Here is a 14,669-nt window from a genome sequence, read left to right as displayed (position 1 = left end):
GGGAGAGAGGTGTAGGGTGGAGAGCTGGGATATAAGTAGGGTGTGTGAGATGGTGCCAAAGGCCTTTGACAGATCTAAGAATAGTGTGGATACGAACTTGCCTGAGTTGCGCTCGGGGTTTATGGTTTCAAGAAAGGAAAGAAGGGCAGTCATGGTGCTGTGACCAGGGCAGAAGTCACTGGTCAGAAAAAGAGAGCATTTATTCTTCTTTCTTGATAAGTGATAATTTGGCAAATTGCATTTCAGGTTACTGGATTTGTCAACCTGTGGTGATCAATAAAAGTAGTGCTGATCATTCTGCAAAAGTAAATAAGTAGTTAAGATGGGCAATGTTTTATTTGTGTGTAATTTAAGAAAATCATCTAAATCAGCTATAAAGAGATATCCTTGACAGTAACCAATTTTCTTGTGCAAAATCATAGAAGTAACCCCCTTCTGCAAACTGGACAATAAAAGTAGATCAGTATTTAAATGTTGTTTAACTTACCAGTAAAGCCTTGTTTGCAAACACAGCTAGAAATTCCTGTTGTGTTATTTTGTGTACAAGTTGCATTAAGGGAGCATGTGTTTCTGCATCCATTAATTTGAGCTTAAAAAGAATAAAAACAACATTAACATCTGAAAAGAGATTTCTCACAATAATTGAGAGAACATATTGAAACAAAACCAAAAACAAAACACAAAAAACAGAAGTCTGGTCCTAAAATAATATTTAAGAAGTACATTAAAACCAGTTTTGAGTGTGGTTTAGCACAAGTATGAGACCTCTACATGCTGAGGTTTGCCTCTCCTACACATACTAGAAATGAAATTGCTCTAGTGGCAGTAATTCTCAAGAAAAAAAAGGATGACATAACATTGAACCTAGGAATTCATTGACTGTATGGTTTCTAATTGTGCCCAGCAAAGATTCACTTGTATAGGGGGATTCCAAACTTTTTCAAGTTGTTGTGTCCATGGAGTTGGTATATATAGACTCAAGAGTGCAGGGGCACTTGCCCATCACATTGTGGGGTGTAGGGTGGCTTGCCCAGTACATTGGAGGGATGCAGAGAGATGTGCACACAAGCAAAACACCTAAAAGTGATTTTTTTGCCAGATTTATTAATGGCCATTTTTTCTTCCTTTTGGAATGGTGACTTTCAGGAAGTCTTCATTTCATAGTAGAACCTGTGGATTAATATGTTGTAGATACTGGTCAAAGAAATGATGTAACCCATAATTACTACAAAATGACCTGCCATTTTTACATGCGATTAAGTCTGAAGTATATGGATAATAAACTTACCTTGCAGGTTTTGATATTTCAGATTTATTAACAGATGGGAATGAACGTTTCTAATACTACATGATGAAATAATAGCATTCCTGCTTTTATTTGCATTCTCATACAATAATGTAATTATATGTTATATAAATATATTTTCAATGGTATTATTTGATGACTATATTATTTTATTCAATTTATAATTGCAGACATGATATTAGGCTTTGCACTGTTCGGTGTATTTTAGGCTTTCCTCATTCGGCTAGAATCCCTTTCATGTCTGGTCCAATCTATAAATGCAATTAGTATAAAACAGTGTTTAATTTACAGTGTAATTAATGTAAAGTAGCATATGTGGTACATTTGGAATGTGTGCTAAGGCCATGTGTATCAGTTTCCATTGTTAATTTTTCATTTAATAAATGTAATGCTTCGCAAGAATACAATTTATTTAATTTTCTTATTTTGATTTGATATTAGTAGGAAATGAAGAGAAAATTATGCCATGCAAAAATAATACATTTTATTCTTACACATTCTGGATAATGTTGTTAATATGTAACTGATGCCTGTCTGTCTGCATTGTCTCACATGTATTCATATTTTATGCATGTCATTAATCCAGTCCTATATGAGGGTTTGTAAGAACATGTAAGTCTGTGTGCTTGTGCATGTGTGCTTTAGTGTGTGTGTGTGTGTGTGTGTGTGTGTGTGTGTGTGTGTGTGTGTGTGTGTGTGTGTGTGTGTGTGTGTGTGTGTGTGTGTGTGTATGTGTGTATGCAAGCAGGAGCTGTGTGTGAGTGTGGGTGTGAGTGTGTGTGTGTATGTGCATGTGTGTGCGTGTGTGTGTGTGTGTGCTTTACTGTATGTATGTGTGCGTGTGTGTGCGTGTGTGTGTGTGTGTGTGTGTGTGTGTGTGTGTGTGTGTGTGTGTGTGTGTGTGTGCATGTGCATGTGTGTGCATGTGTGTGTGTGTGTGTGTGTGTGTGTGTGTGTGTGTGTGTGTGTGTGTGTGTGTGTGTGTGTGTGTGTGTGTGTGTGTGTCAGTGTGTGTGCCTGGGCATGTGTGTGTGAGCTTATGTGTTCAGGAGCACAGGGACTGGTGTATATATGTTGGTATGTATACATTAACATACAGAAGTCATGGTCTGTATGGAGCATAGAAATAAGAGGCAAAGAACATTTTGACCTCATAAGTATTGACGCAATAAGCAGAGTTGCAAGGTAAACCTATAAGAATTATTATTGCTGATAGTTAACAACTCAAGCCACATTATAAAATGAATTACATTTACAGGTTATGGCTGGAGGTTTATAAATGAGATTTAGGCAATGGGGCTTTCTAGGTTTAAGTGTTTGCACATGATTTTCAGAATAAATAAAAGTGCCGTCACAATGTTCGTGCATGTCATCCTAAGTAAATGAAGAGGAAGGCCAACTGCATAGACAGGCTTCCAGCAGGTGAAACGCCAACCAAAACAACTTTCTGTCACAGCCATGTTTTAACCATCTTTCATAAGTACTCAGTGGCAGTACTTCTGGTTGGAAACCTAATGAGTTATTGCATCTGGTAATTGTCAAAACAATATACTCTAAACACTGCAGTTTTGCCCTTTTTATGATGTTGTGTGGACTTGTATGGATCAATAGGGTTGGAGTGGGGTGCAGCTCTCAGTTGCCCCATCAGCATTCTTATTTTTAAGGAAAAAGACTCGGATTCATTAATGCCTACACTATGTGTACAGCATTCTGACTGAACAGATAACACAAGTGTAGTTCATACTTTCTTCCTCCTAATTTTAGTTTCTTACTTTTTTCTTGCAGCCTTAAATATCAAGGGGATTCATAAAGGTTACATCAAAGTATAGACTGCATGTACATTTAGTGTAATCTTTTTGGGTGACTAGGAAGCCCACAAAATGTGGTAGGGATGTTCCTGAATACAGATTGTGTAGAAAGTGTAGACGTTGTTTTAATAATTATTGAGTGTGATGAGTTTGCACTTGGTAATTCATGCACCTAGCTGGATGTGAGTTTGTATTTGATTTTAGCAAAGGAATGTAAGATATCTTTAATTCTGAGGCATTGCAGTTGTATACATTTTCAATAGATAAGAATTGTTTTGGTTATTCTTCCCCTGCTATTGATTATCAGCACCCTGCTGAGCATTTGATTTATTCATTCCCCAATCAGAAGGGAGAGGGTTGTTTGAAAGCCCATTATTCAGGTAGCTAGCAGAAGTGGTTTGTGAGGTTTTCTTTTTAAACTCTATCATTCCTGCACGTACTTTGTAAAGCAGTGGAGATGTGAAATTACACTGGGATGACAATAAAAGAAGTCCCCTCACATCTGCAAGGACATTTCCCTCAAGCAGCCCAGCACCTCCCACATTGCATCTGGTATCGTTTTACCTATCCAGTTTTATGGGTAGTATTTGCCATTCAGGATCCAGCTGACTATGGCTGACTACGGTATTTGTAAGCATCAGAAGGGGTGCTGCTTGTAGTTTTCTTTGCTTGAGATCTAAAATGACCTTTGTTTCTGTTTTTTTCATTCTCTGAAGCATTCAATATTTGATGATATAACTGTATATCTGAGAGTGATGGCTGCACTGGAGAACCCTCTTGTTGAAGTCTGCATGCCCTTCCTGTTTCCCTGTTGTTTTTCATCACTGGATCTGATATCCCCTCACAAATCAAGGATATGGTCTCAGGAGAATTTAGAATATGCCTGTCTTCTTTGAGTGAATTCCCATGTGTGTGTGTGTGTGTGTGTGTGTGTGTGTGTGTGTGTGTGTGTGTGTGTGTGTGTGTGTGTGTGTGTGTGTGTGTGTGTGTGTGTGTGTGTGTGTTTGTACATGTGTGTGCAACATGCAATCCAAGTGTAATGCACAAATTTGATTTACATTTGATTTATTCTGGGTGGTTTACTGACGTCCTCTGTCCATCAGAGACAGAAAAGTGGTGAATTTTTGATTACCCACCCATTTGTCCAAGCTGACCTTAAACAGGGATAGCTGGAACTGAATTTGTCAACTAACAGATTTGCTGTATCACCAGACTAGGTAAATGTGGCATCATTAACCACTAGTTGTCTCCTGTAACTATGAAGACTGTAAAGTGAGTAACTAGAGAATGAATAAACATGCTTGTCTGTAGATGTCTATGTGCACTGAGCATTAATGACATAATTTTACAAATTTAACAACTAAATGTATTGAAATATTGAGTGCACTCCTAAGATCTCTTGCTTGTACTTATCAATCTCTCATAATTCAACTAATGTTTTGAGTGGGAGACCTACTGTCAATGCTTTAAACATTTAAATTGGAAGATTGCTGGCTTCCTGTCATGGCAGAGAAGCACAAGATGGTTGGTTGTTGGATTGTCCTTACTTTTTCCATTTTCTTGCACAAGAAAAATCCAGTTGCCATTCAATCATTTTTCTATATAATATACTGGGATACAGCTAACAACTTTTGTTTAATTGTCTCTGTGATCAGCTAAATGACAGCCATAGATAGATAGATGGATAGATATGGGAGTACTCGATTGCACTCTGAATGTGTGATTGACGGCTGTTGAGTCAGCCATATATGATCAACTATGCAGCTGACTTGACAGGTATGTGAGATCACATAATCTCTCGTGGTTGGAAATATAAGAGTTAGGGTGTATATACATAGCAGGGGGAATATACCCTTACCTCATGTTTGTGTGATTTCAGATCGTATATAATTAACAGGGGGTGTGGGGTGCAGGGAGGGCATGAACCCTCCAAAAATAAAGTTTTGTTGTCTTTTTTTTTTTTAAGAAAGAAAATCTTGCATATGCTAAGCTTGTTTTTCATTGCATGTGCACTGGTACATTGATATAGGTGTTTTCAACATTTTGAACTCATTGTTTTGCCAATTCTCAATGGATATAATCAATTATATGAAGTGCAACCATATATGCATATATATACACATACACACATATATAATATATATATATATATATATATATATATATATATATACATATGTGTGTGTGAGTATATGATCCTTGGCTCTAGATAATTGTCACTGTTGCGCCTGACCCCATGTGCAAAAATGGGAAAGGATCTGTGTCTGTGTATCTATCTATCTATCTATCTATCTATCTATCTATCTATCTATCTATCTATCTATCTATCTGTCTGTCTGTCTATCTATCTATCTATCTATCTATCTATCTATCTATCTATCTATCTATCTATCTATCTTTGGGTCCTCTTCAGAAGATTAAACTTCATATGGTTGAAACCATATGTTTGACTTTTGTATGGAGAATGTAGTACAGTGGGGATGGTGGTATTCACTTTTTCCCCAATGTAGTGTGATCTCTGAGTTGGCATATATAATATGCATGGGGGTACAGGGGGATTGCCTCCTACAAAAACTAGTAGATTGTGTTGTTTTGTCTTACTCAGTGTTTTTGAAAGTCGATCACATAGTCTTGCTCATATGAAGTTTGACTTTCTGAAACTTCAGTCTTTTTATATATGTGTATATATTTAGTGATGTTTGTCCTTACATGGGGTGATGGCACATGGAGACTTTTCAAATGAAAAAAAAAATGTCTTCTGTAAGTTTGAGAGTATGTCCATTGACCTCTCACAATTTTGTAGATCCTTTGGGTTTGAATAATTGCTTGCTTGTTTTGAGTACTGTATGCTACAGCAGAGTACATATTTTTGTATTTTATTCCATTGTGCACATAACTTCAGTAGTGTATCAGGTTATGATAGCAACGTAAGAGTTCCTTTCAAAAGTAGTGTTAATGTTTGCAGTTATAACCAACACATGGGAATTTCAGCTATCATGTATAAAAGCTGTATTAGCATAACTACTATAGTGGATGCACCTAAAACCAGCATGCCTTAACAAAAGAAAAATGCATAAATGCTTATTTATTTATGTACCCTTTGTTGTCCTGGCTCGTACCACTGACATATTTCCCGGATAGACCTGAAGTGATATTCGTACTCACAAATATCAGTTTTAAGACATGATTCTGACCCCCTGTTTGGTTACCTGACTGCTCTGTATCAAACTGACTTAGAAGGAATCAAACCCCTTGACTACAGACAATAAGTTTTTTAAACAACAAATAGCCTTGATCCTCTGCATTAATGGCCAGATTTTCATAGATGCACAATGATTAATTGCACCTGCTTGTTGACCTTGTAAGCTAAATGTGCACAACTGACTCTCTTCAGGAGTGACCCACAAGTACTGTCTGTTTATGTGACTGTAGGCAAGGGAAGGTGGAAGGAATCAAACCCTGTATTCTAGGCGGAGGAAGCTGCTCATTAGCAGTGCCAAGGTTTAGTTCTCTAGGCTAACTGCCAGACTGGCTGATAGATAACCACTATAAAATGTTTAATCTATTAAAAACATATTTGCATGTAGTGAGTGACATTCAAATTATCACAACCAGTTTAGCAATTGCTTTTGCAGGAGCAAACCCTCTGTATTCCCAATCATACCTCTCAACCTCTCAGCACAAGTAATCTGGACTAAGCCAGAAATAATGGGGGAACAAAGGCAAAAAATAGCGACAGTTTTAAATATTGCTCCTATAAACGTATAAAGTTGTTAGAATGACAGATTTTGCATTATTATATATTTTCTGAAGGAAGTGAAGTTTGAAACACAAATCGCTATTATTATTTAGTATTATTTAGGAGCATCAATCCTCAATGATTTGCCAGAATCCAGACAAAAAATAAGAGGCAAAAATCTGGATTCTGCAAAAATTTGGACACTTAAGAGATGTGTTCCCAGTCAGTAAATATATGTGAACTCTGAGGTTTCAAAATCTCAGAGAAAGAGGAAAAGGTGTAAAACAAAATGAAAATATATTCCTTTCTTTGTTCTCTACAGCAAAATGAAAACTGAAAACATGGGGTCTGTAGCACAGCCAGTTCTGATGAGCTCTCCTTTTTTTCTGATACAGCAATATGCTGCATGGTAATTCATGGTGTCTCTGACTTTCACTATAGTAAGAATAGGGTTCAGTCTGGTGTGAAAGTATTGTTTTCCTTAACAGATCAACATTTTACAGCCGTAATGTTTGGGATCTAAAGTAACAGGTGTTCTTGATTCCAAAATACATAAGTATTTTTTGGGGAAAAAGCATGGTTTTAATGTGTGTGTGTGTGTGTGTGTGTGTGTGTGTGTGTGTGTGTGTGTGTGTGTGTACATATATATATATATATATATATATATATATATATATATATTTTATATATATTTATATATAGACAGATAGATGGTGTCCGCATGAATTATTTGACGAAGTTTTATGCCGGATGCCCTTCCTGACACAACCCTCCCAATTTATCCGGGCTTCAGACCGGCACAAAGAAATACACTGGCTTGTGCATCCCCAGTGGCTGGGAGGAGATAGAAAGAGTACTTTGAGGAGTTGATGAATGAAGAGAATAAGAGGGAGAGAAGGTTGGATGATGTGTGGATAGTGAATCATGAAGTACAATGGATTAGCAAGGAGGAAGTAAGGATAGCTATGAAGAGGATGAGGAATGGAAAGGCTGTTGGTCCAGAAAACATACCTGTGGAAGCATGGAGGTGTTTACGTGAAATGGCAGTGGAGTTTTTAACCAGATTGTTTAATGAAATCTTGGAAATTGAGTGGATGCATGAGGAATGGAGAAAAAGTGTTTTGGTACCAATTTTTAAGTATAAGGGTGATGTGCAGAGCTGTAGTAACAGAAGGATTAAATTGATCAGTCACAGCGTGACGTTATGGGAAAGAGTAGTGGAAGCCAGGTTAAGAAGGGACGTGATGATTAGTGATCAGCAGTATGGCTTCATGCCAGGAAAGAGACCTACAGATGCGATGTTTGCTCTGAGAGTGTTGATGGAGAAATACAGAGAAGGTCAGAAGGAGTTGAATTGTGTTTTTGTAGACTTAGAGAAAGCATATGACAGGGTGCCTAGAGAGGAGTTGTGGCATTGTATGAGGAAGTCGGGAGTGTCAGAGAATTATGTAAGAGTGGTACAGGATATGTACGAGGGTAGTGCCACAGTGGTGAGGTCTGCCATGGGAGTGACGGATGCTTTTAAGATGGAGGTGGGATTACATCAAGGATCAGCTCTGAGCCCTTTCTTATTTGCAATGGTGATGAACAGGTTGACAGACAAGATCAGAGAGGAGTCACCGTGGACTATGATGTTTGCAGATGACGTTGTGATCTGTTGTGAGAGTAGGAAACACGTGGAGGAGACCCTGGAGAGATGGAGATATGCTCTAGAGAGAAGATGAATGAAGGTCAGCAGGACTAAGACAGAATATGTGTGTGTGAATGAGAGGGAGGATAGAAGAATGGTGAGGATGCAAGGAGTAGAGGTGGCGAAGGTGGATGAGTTTAAATAATTGGAATCAACAGTTCAGAGTAATGGCGATGTGGAAGAGAGGTGAAGAAGAGAATACAGGCAGGATGGAGTGGGTGGAGAAGATTGTCAGGAGTAATTTGTGACAGACGAGTACCAGTAAGAGTGAAAGGGAAGGTCTACAAGAGGGTAGTGAGACCAGCTATGTTATATAGGTTGGAGACAGTGGCATTGACAAAAAGGCAGGAGTCAGAGCTTGACGTGGCAGAGTTAAAGATGTTAAGATTTGCACTGGGTGTGACGAGGGTGGACGGGATTAGGAATAAGTATATTAGAAGGTCAGCCCAGGATGGAAGGTTTGGAGACAAAGCCAGAGAGACAAGAATATGTTGGTTTGGACATGTGCTGAGGAGGGATGCTGAGTATATTGGGAAAAAGATGCTAAGAATGAAGCTACCAGGTAACAGGAAAAGAGGAAGGCCTAAGATAAGTTTTATGGATGTGGTGAGAGAGGACATTCAGGTGGTTGGTGTGACAGAGCCAGATGCAGAGGACAGGAAGAAATGGAAATGGATGATCCGCTGCGGTGACTCCTAACGGGAACAGCTGAAAGAAGATGATAATATAGACAGATAGGTAGATAGATAGGTATGAGGACAGTTGATTCCTGCTTTTTTAATAAGACCACAGTTTCCATCAGGAATGTTTTACTTTCTTAACATAAATTGAGTCTTAGCTTCATTTAACTTGTATTAAAATACCATTTTGCAATTCTGGAAGAATATATGCAATAGGCACAAAGTACAGCTTTATTATGACAACAGGTGTATTTAGAAAATGAGATTTATTAATTACCTGTAGTTGTAACAGATGAGCAGTAAAAGCTCCCTTGTGTGTTAAAACAAACTGTACCAGTAGGACAAGGGGAAGCTAAACATTCATTTATATCAGCACAGACAGTTCCATTTCCTGTAGAAAACATGGGAGAAATATATTGTTATATGGTTAAATTTGAAAAAGTCCAGTAAAGTACACATTTGTAAGTGCACAAAAAGCTCTGTACATCACAAACACACACACACGCATACACACACACACACACACACACACACACACACACACACACACACACACACACATGGACATATGTCAGAGCAAATATTTAACGTGAAAAAATATATCACGTTAAAGACAGCTGTTCCCCTCCAGATGTCTTGGAATGACTTGAATGTTGATGTTCATAAGAATGCTCCTTTTTTCTAAATTGTTTAACAGACAAAGAAGGAAAGCAAATTAGGGAAAAGGAGTTTCTTTCACTGACCCATGTCCCTTTATTACTTCTGTATGTGTGATAAGTTTAACTTCTCTGATTTATGTTTCTTTTTCACTTCATATCGATGTCTGCCTGTTAAAATCTACTATTATTGCCACTAGTAGGTTGTGTAATTCCTGATTTCCTGATTTTTGCAAATCTTTCACCACCTCTGATTTAAAAATATTTTTTTAATAGCATAGTTAGTTTTTGTGCTTTGTTTCTTTATGAATGAATTGCTTTGTTACTTCTTTTCATGGGATTAGTAGTCCACCAAGTTAAGGCTGCTATTGTTTGAATGCCCTGTGAGCATCTGACTCTGGATACTGTTTGATATTAAACCAGGTCAGTTGTTACCATGTTTGTGACAAGAGGCTGGTGAATCATCAGTAACAGGTTTTAAAATGCTGGACACACAAGGCTGAAAATATTCTTCAAAATTAGAAGGCAGGCAGAAAGAGAACCGCAGTTCTAAAGTCCATAGATTGCCCTTCATTTGTGTGTGTGTGTGTGTGTGTGTGTGTGTGTGTGTGTGTGTGTGTGTGTGTGTGTGTGTGTGTGTGTGTGTGTGTGTGTGTGTGTGTGTGTGTGTGTGTGTGTGACTGTATCCCTCTCTCCTGATAATGTACTTCAGATGTTCATGTTACAACAGCTTCACATGGTTGAAGTTACTCCATTCTAGGCATACCTAACATATTGTAATACACATCTGTGTTTTAAATATTTTTTTACTGCCCCGCTCCTACTAGTAAATCTGCTGACTCATTCCTTCTTTCTCTCCTTCCTTCCTTCCTCCTTTTAGTATTGACTTATCTCTGGCCAGCTATTTCATCACAGTAAGTGAGAGTCAGGCACAGATTGTAGAGCTGAGGTCATGCCTCTGGCTGCCCACTTTTGATCTTATATCTCATAAGTCGCCATTGCCAATAAAGAATTTTTATGATAGCACTCTTTGTAGTCACCCCAAAGACATACCCAGTGATAGATATTGCTTCCAGAAAACTAAATCTGAAAAATACAACATTTGGTATGCTGAGTATACAAATATTCACTGCAATGAGGCAAACTAACATGTAGAATAATGATGATGATAGCTGCAAAAAGGGCTGGATGGATATGATTGTAATGCTCTAAAATTGTTTCCTGTTTCTCCTAACGTCTTAAGAGATGAGGGGTTTAAAAAAAAGCTGCATTTATTGCAGCCATGCTTTTTACTGGAAGTTCGCTTTTCTCTTGAAGTAAAGCCATCAGCTTCAGTAGGCTTGCTAGGCATTTGCCTGCTTTGTTTTCTCACTCTACAAAGAAAGCTATAGCACATCTGACTAATTTCTGGTATCTTATAGTGTTAAATATTTTTCATAATGAACACTTTAGCACATCTTTGTTAATTTTTCTACCATTAGATGACTCGCTGTTAATCACAACAATTTAAAATGTAGCCATAATGCTAATATTAACATAAAAATCCATCTCTAACTTTGCCTTTAACATGCCTAAACCATTTTTGTCAGTACAGACAGTTACATTTCCTGAGAAAAACAAAACAAGGGAGGAATATATTGTTATATGGTCAAGTTTAGCATTTTAATGCCATTGATGTCAATGCTCTCATCCTTCATTGGCTCAATCAGGGTTCTGATCAGTTCATAAAAATAATGAGACCATTAAAAAGTCCATAACACTGAAGATTTGCCCTTCCTTCTTGTACTTCATTGCAAAAGCACCAAATCTCAGAACTGTAGCAATGCAGGGGGCAGAACCCCATGCATGATGGATGTGGTAGGGGCTTTACTAGATAAAAAATCAAATGTATTTTTTACTGACCCAAGAAACTTTATCATACTTATAGTTAGCGATACATCAACAGTTCCCACAATACTAAATAGAATCACCCATACATTTAGTAATACTGCACATCCTCATACAGAATAGATCAGCGTTATCTTTTAGTAGCACTTGGCACATTATACAATAACCATGTTTAAATCCTGCATTCTTGTGTTCTACCAGACTTTTCCTTATTAGCTTCCTGGAGTGGACTTCTCATGAGTTAGCCAGCTTTGCATTTTACTTTTATGTTTTCTCAGTGCTTCCACTCAATTCATCCACATTCCTTTCTGTAGGGTTTCATTAGTTTCATCTCATGAATGTCATCTTCAACTGGTGGACTCATTATTTTATTTTATTTTTTTTGTAATAGCTTTTTTGGCTGCAGTCATTAGTAGGTACCACAAGTTCATCTCTAGCAGTGCTATGCTCTGATCTATCCCAGCAGGATAAATGCCTTGATGACAGTACCAAGAATTTGGTATTTCTGCTATGATCTCCGGTACTTTGCTTTCATATTCCTTTAGCGGCTGACAGTCTCCAAAACATAGCCCTATATGCCACTCTGATCCTGTCTGCATTTTCAGCACTGGTTCTTGGGTTCATAGACACTTAGAAGGCTATGTATCTGGGAGGATCTTTAGAAGCCTAGACATATATGCCCAAGAAGTTTTTACCCCTTATGTTTTAAGTTAGAACAACCCAGAGATGAGCAGAACATTTACTTGTTGCCCTCATCCATGAAGTTCAAGGGTGATAAACCAGGGGTGAATTTGCAGTTACACATTCATTCATCCAGATTATGTTTGAATAGTGTGAAAGAAGTCCTTTGTTTTATGTAGAGAGAAAGATGATACCAAAGAAGTGGTATTGTCTGTGATACATATCTATCATTCCAATATGTTCTATTTATGTTGTAAAAGAAATACAGATCTCTTGAGCAGGTGTTTATAACTCCAGTGGATTGGCAAATGTGCAGCAGTTCTGACAGGATAGGGGTTGTTGAGACATGGTATGCAAGGCAGAAGAAGGACAAGACTTTCAGATGATCTGCCTAGTTCCTATCATTCATGCCTTTGGATTTCTAAGTAAGAAAGCATGGTTGGCAAGTTGTGTCAAATGTCTGGCCAAGTACCTATCAAAGGGGGAATTATATTTAATGATAAGATAATTGCAAAATACAGAGGTATGATCACATATTTAAACCTGAACGCCAAGCTATTAGTAATAAGTTTTGCAATGAAAAAAAAAAACTTTCTTACCATACTAGCTGTGTGGTGATCAAAGTACAATTCATTATTCATTAAATGTATACTTTCACAACTCCCTAACTACTGGAACAAATTACAGGGGTATCTGTTAATGTAATTGTTACAAGGGACTTCTTGCTTGCCAGAGGATACTATTATACCTTTCTTAGGTTCATAGGTTCGTAGGTAGGTACTAGGCTTTTGGCTCTGGGGGCCTATATAAGCCTAGCCAAAAAAGTTCCCTGGCTTTTGCAACCCATGAAAGCTATTTTCCTGCACCCCTTTCTAGAAGAGCCACAGAAGTGATCCCCAGGGTGAATTTTTTATTTCCAATCCAATTGTTAAGATTTTTCTTTCCCATCCAATTGTCGAGATTTTTCTTAAAGAGGGCTAATGAGGAGCTTTGCTTGATATGAATGGGAAGACTCTGGGACAGGAATCTATCCCTCCAGCATGTTCTCAAGGTTTAGGTCCCTGAAGCATGTGGCTTGTAGGGATTGGGGTTTCTTTAAGTGTAGCATGTCTAACAGTTCTGGGTTTGACATGGCTTTGTATGTTAGGCAGAGGTCGCCTCTGAGTAGGCGATAAGCGATGGAGTAGAGCTGGAGTTTTTTTGAGACGGTCTGCGTATGACATCTGTTTGAGGCCAGTAATCCTCTTAGTGAGGTATGTCTATGGCCTTTCTAGATGTTGTAGATGTCTTGTGAGGCACATGCCAAATGGGCCGTTGTACTCTATGATGGGTCTGATGAGGGATGAGTAGAGAGGAACAATGACCTCCATTTTCCTGGATGAGAAACCTCATCCACAAGCTTTTTACAGTGGTTTTCTTTAAAGAGGGGTGGGGGTGGGATATTTATGTCTAGGGTGATTAGCTTGTGGTCAGATCTGACTAGCAAAGAGTTGACCTCTGGCATGGAACATCGGTTGCCCATATTAATAATGACCTGGTCCAGGATATTGCTGCCTCTGGTGGGGGTATGGACAAGCTGATCCAGGGAGTTGGAATTTATGAATTCCAAAAAGTGTTGAGCAAATGAGATAGCACATGAGTAGTTTTTCCAGATGATGGTGGGGTAGTTGAAATTGCCCATTATTAGGGTATTGGTATGTACTTTAATATTACCCAGAATATCAACAAACATGGAGTGGACATCCTGGGGCATGGCAGGGATCTATAACAGGCTACTACCTGGATTGCAGTCTAGCCCAGTGTTAGTTGCACTTGGATAATTTCGGATGCATTATGTTGAGCAACTAGCTTGGGGTGTGGATATCCTTAATAAATATGGACATACCTCCTCCTTTAGTGGTTTGGTCCAGGTTAGGTGACCGAAAAGTGTGGTATGAGTTATAGCCTGGTAATGCAGGGGTGCTCTCTGGAGCCGTGAACCAAGTCTCTGTCACTGCATACATGTCGCTGTTCTCCATTTTAAGGAGTGCCTCAAGTGAGTGCATTTTGAGATTTAGACTCCTAGCGTTAAGTAGCATTACCGACAGATTTTGCTTGATTTTATCTGCTATGGTGGTGAGATTGTCATTTGAACCTTGCCTAAAAAAGGCACTACAGGGCTGGCAAGAGCCTTAGCCAGTATCTGGAATCCCATGGGCAACAGGTGCAGGCCATCTCTGCCA

The 14,669-nt window shown here is 38.4% G+C and overlaps 1 protein-coding gene across 1 annotated transcript in view; it reads right to left on the bottom strand.

Moving 5' to 3' along the window:
• Nucleotides 1-14,669, bottom strand: part of LOC122801342 (fibrillin-2-like) — a 662,974-nt gene that overhangs the window by 399,424 nt on the left and 248,881 nt on the right. Inside the window, exons 27-28 of the mRNA XM_044070882.1 lie at nt 9,501-9,614; nt 488-589 (exon numbers count right to left, since the gene is read on the bottom strand). Of these exons, the coding sequence (XP_043926817.1) occupies nt 488-589; nt 9,501-9,614 (216 nt within the window). The remainder of the gene's footprint in view (nt 1-487; nt 590-9,500; nt 9,615-14,669) is intronic.

Source organism: Protopterus annectens, chromosome 4.part1 (genome assembly GCF_019279795.1).
Source record: "Protopterus annectens isolate FY-2018-M chromosome 4.part1, PAN1.0, whole genome shotgun sequence".
In the NCBI taxonomy this organism is placed as follows: Eukaryota; Metazoa; Chordata; order Ceratodontiformes; family Protopteridae; genus Protopterus; species Protopterus annectens.
Note: the sequence above shows the minus strand (reverse complement) of the source record. Positions and strands in the feature narration are given on the sequence as shown.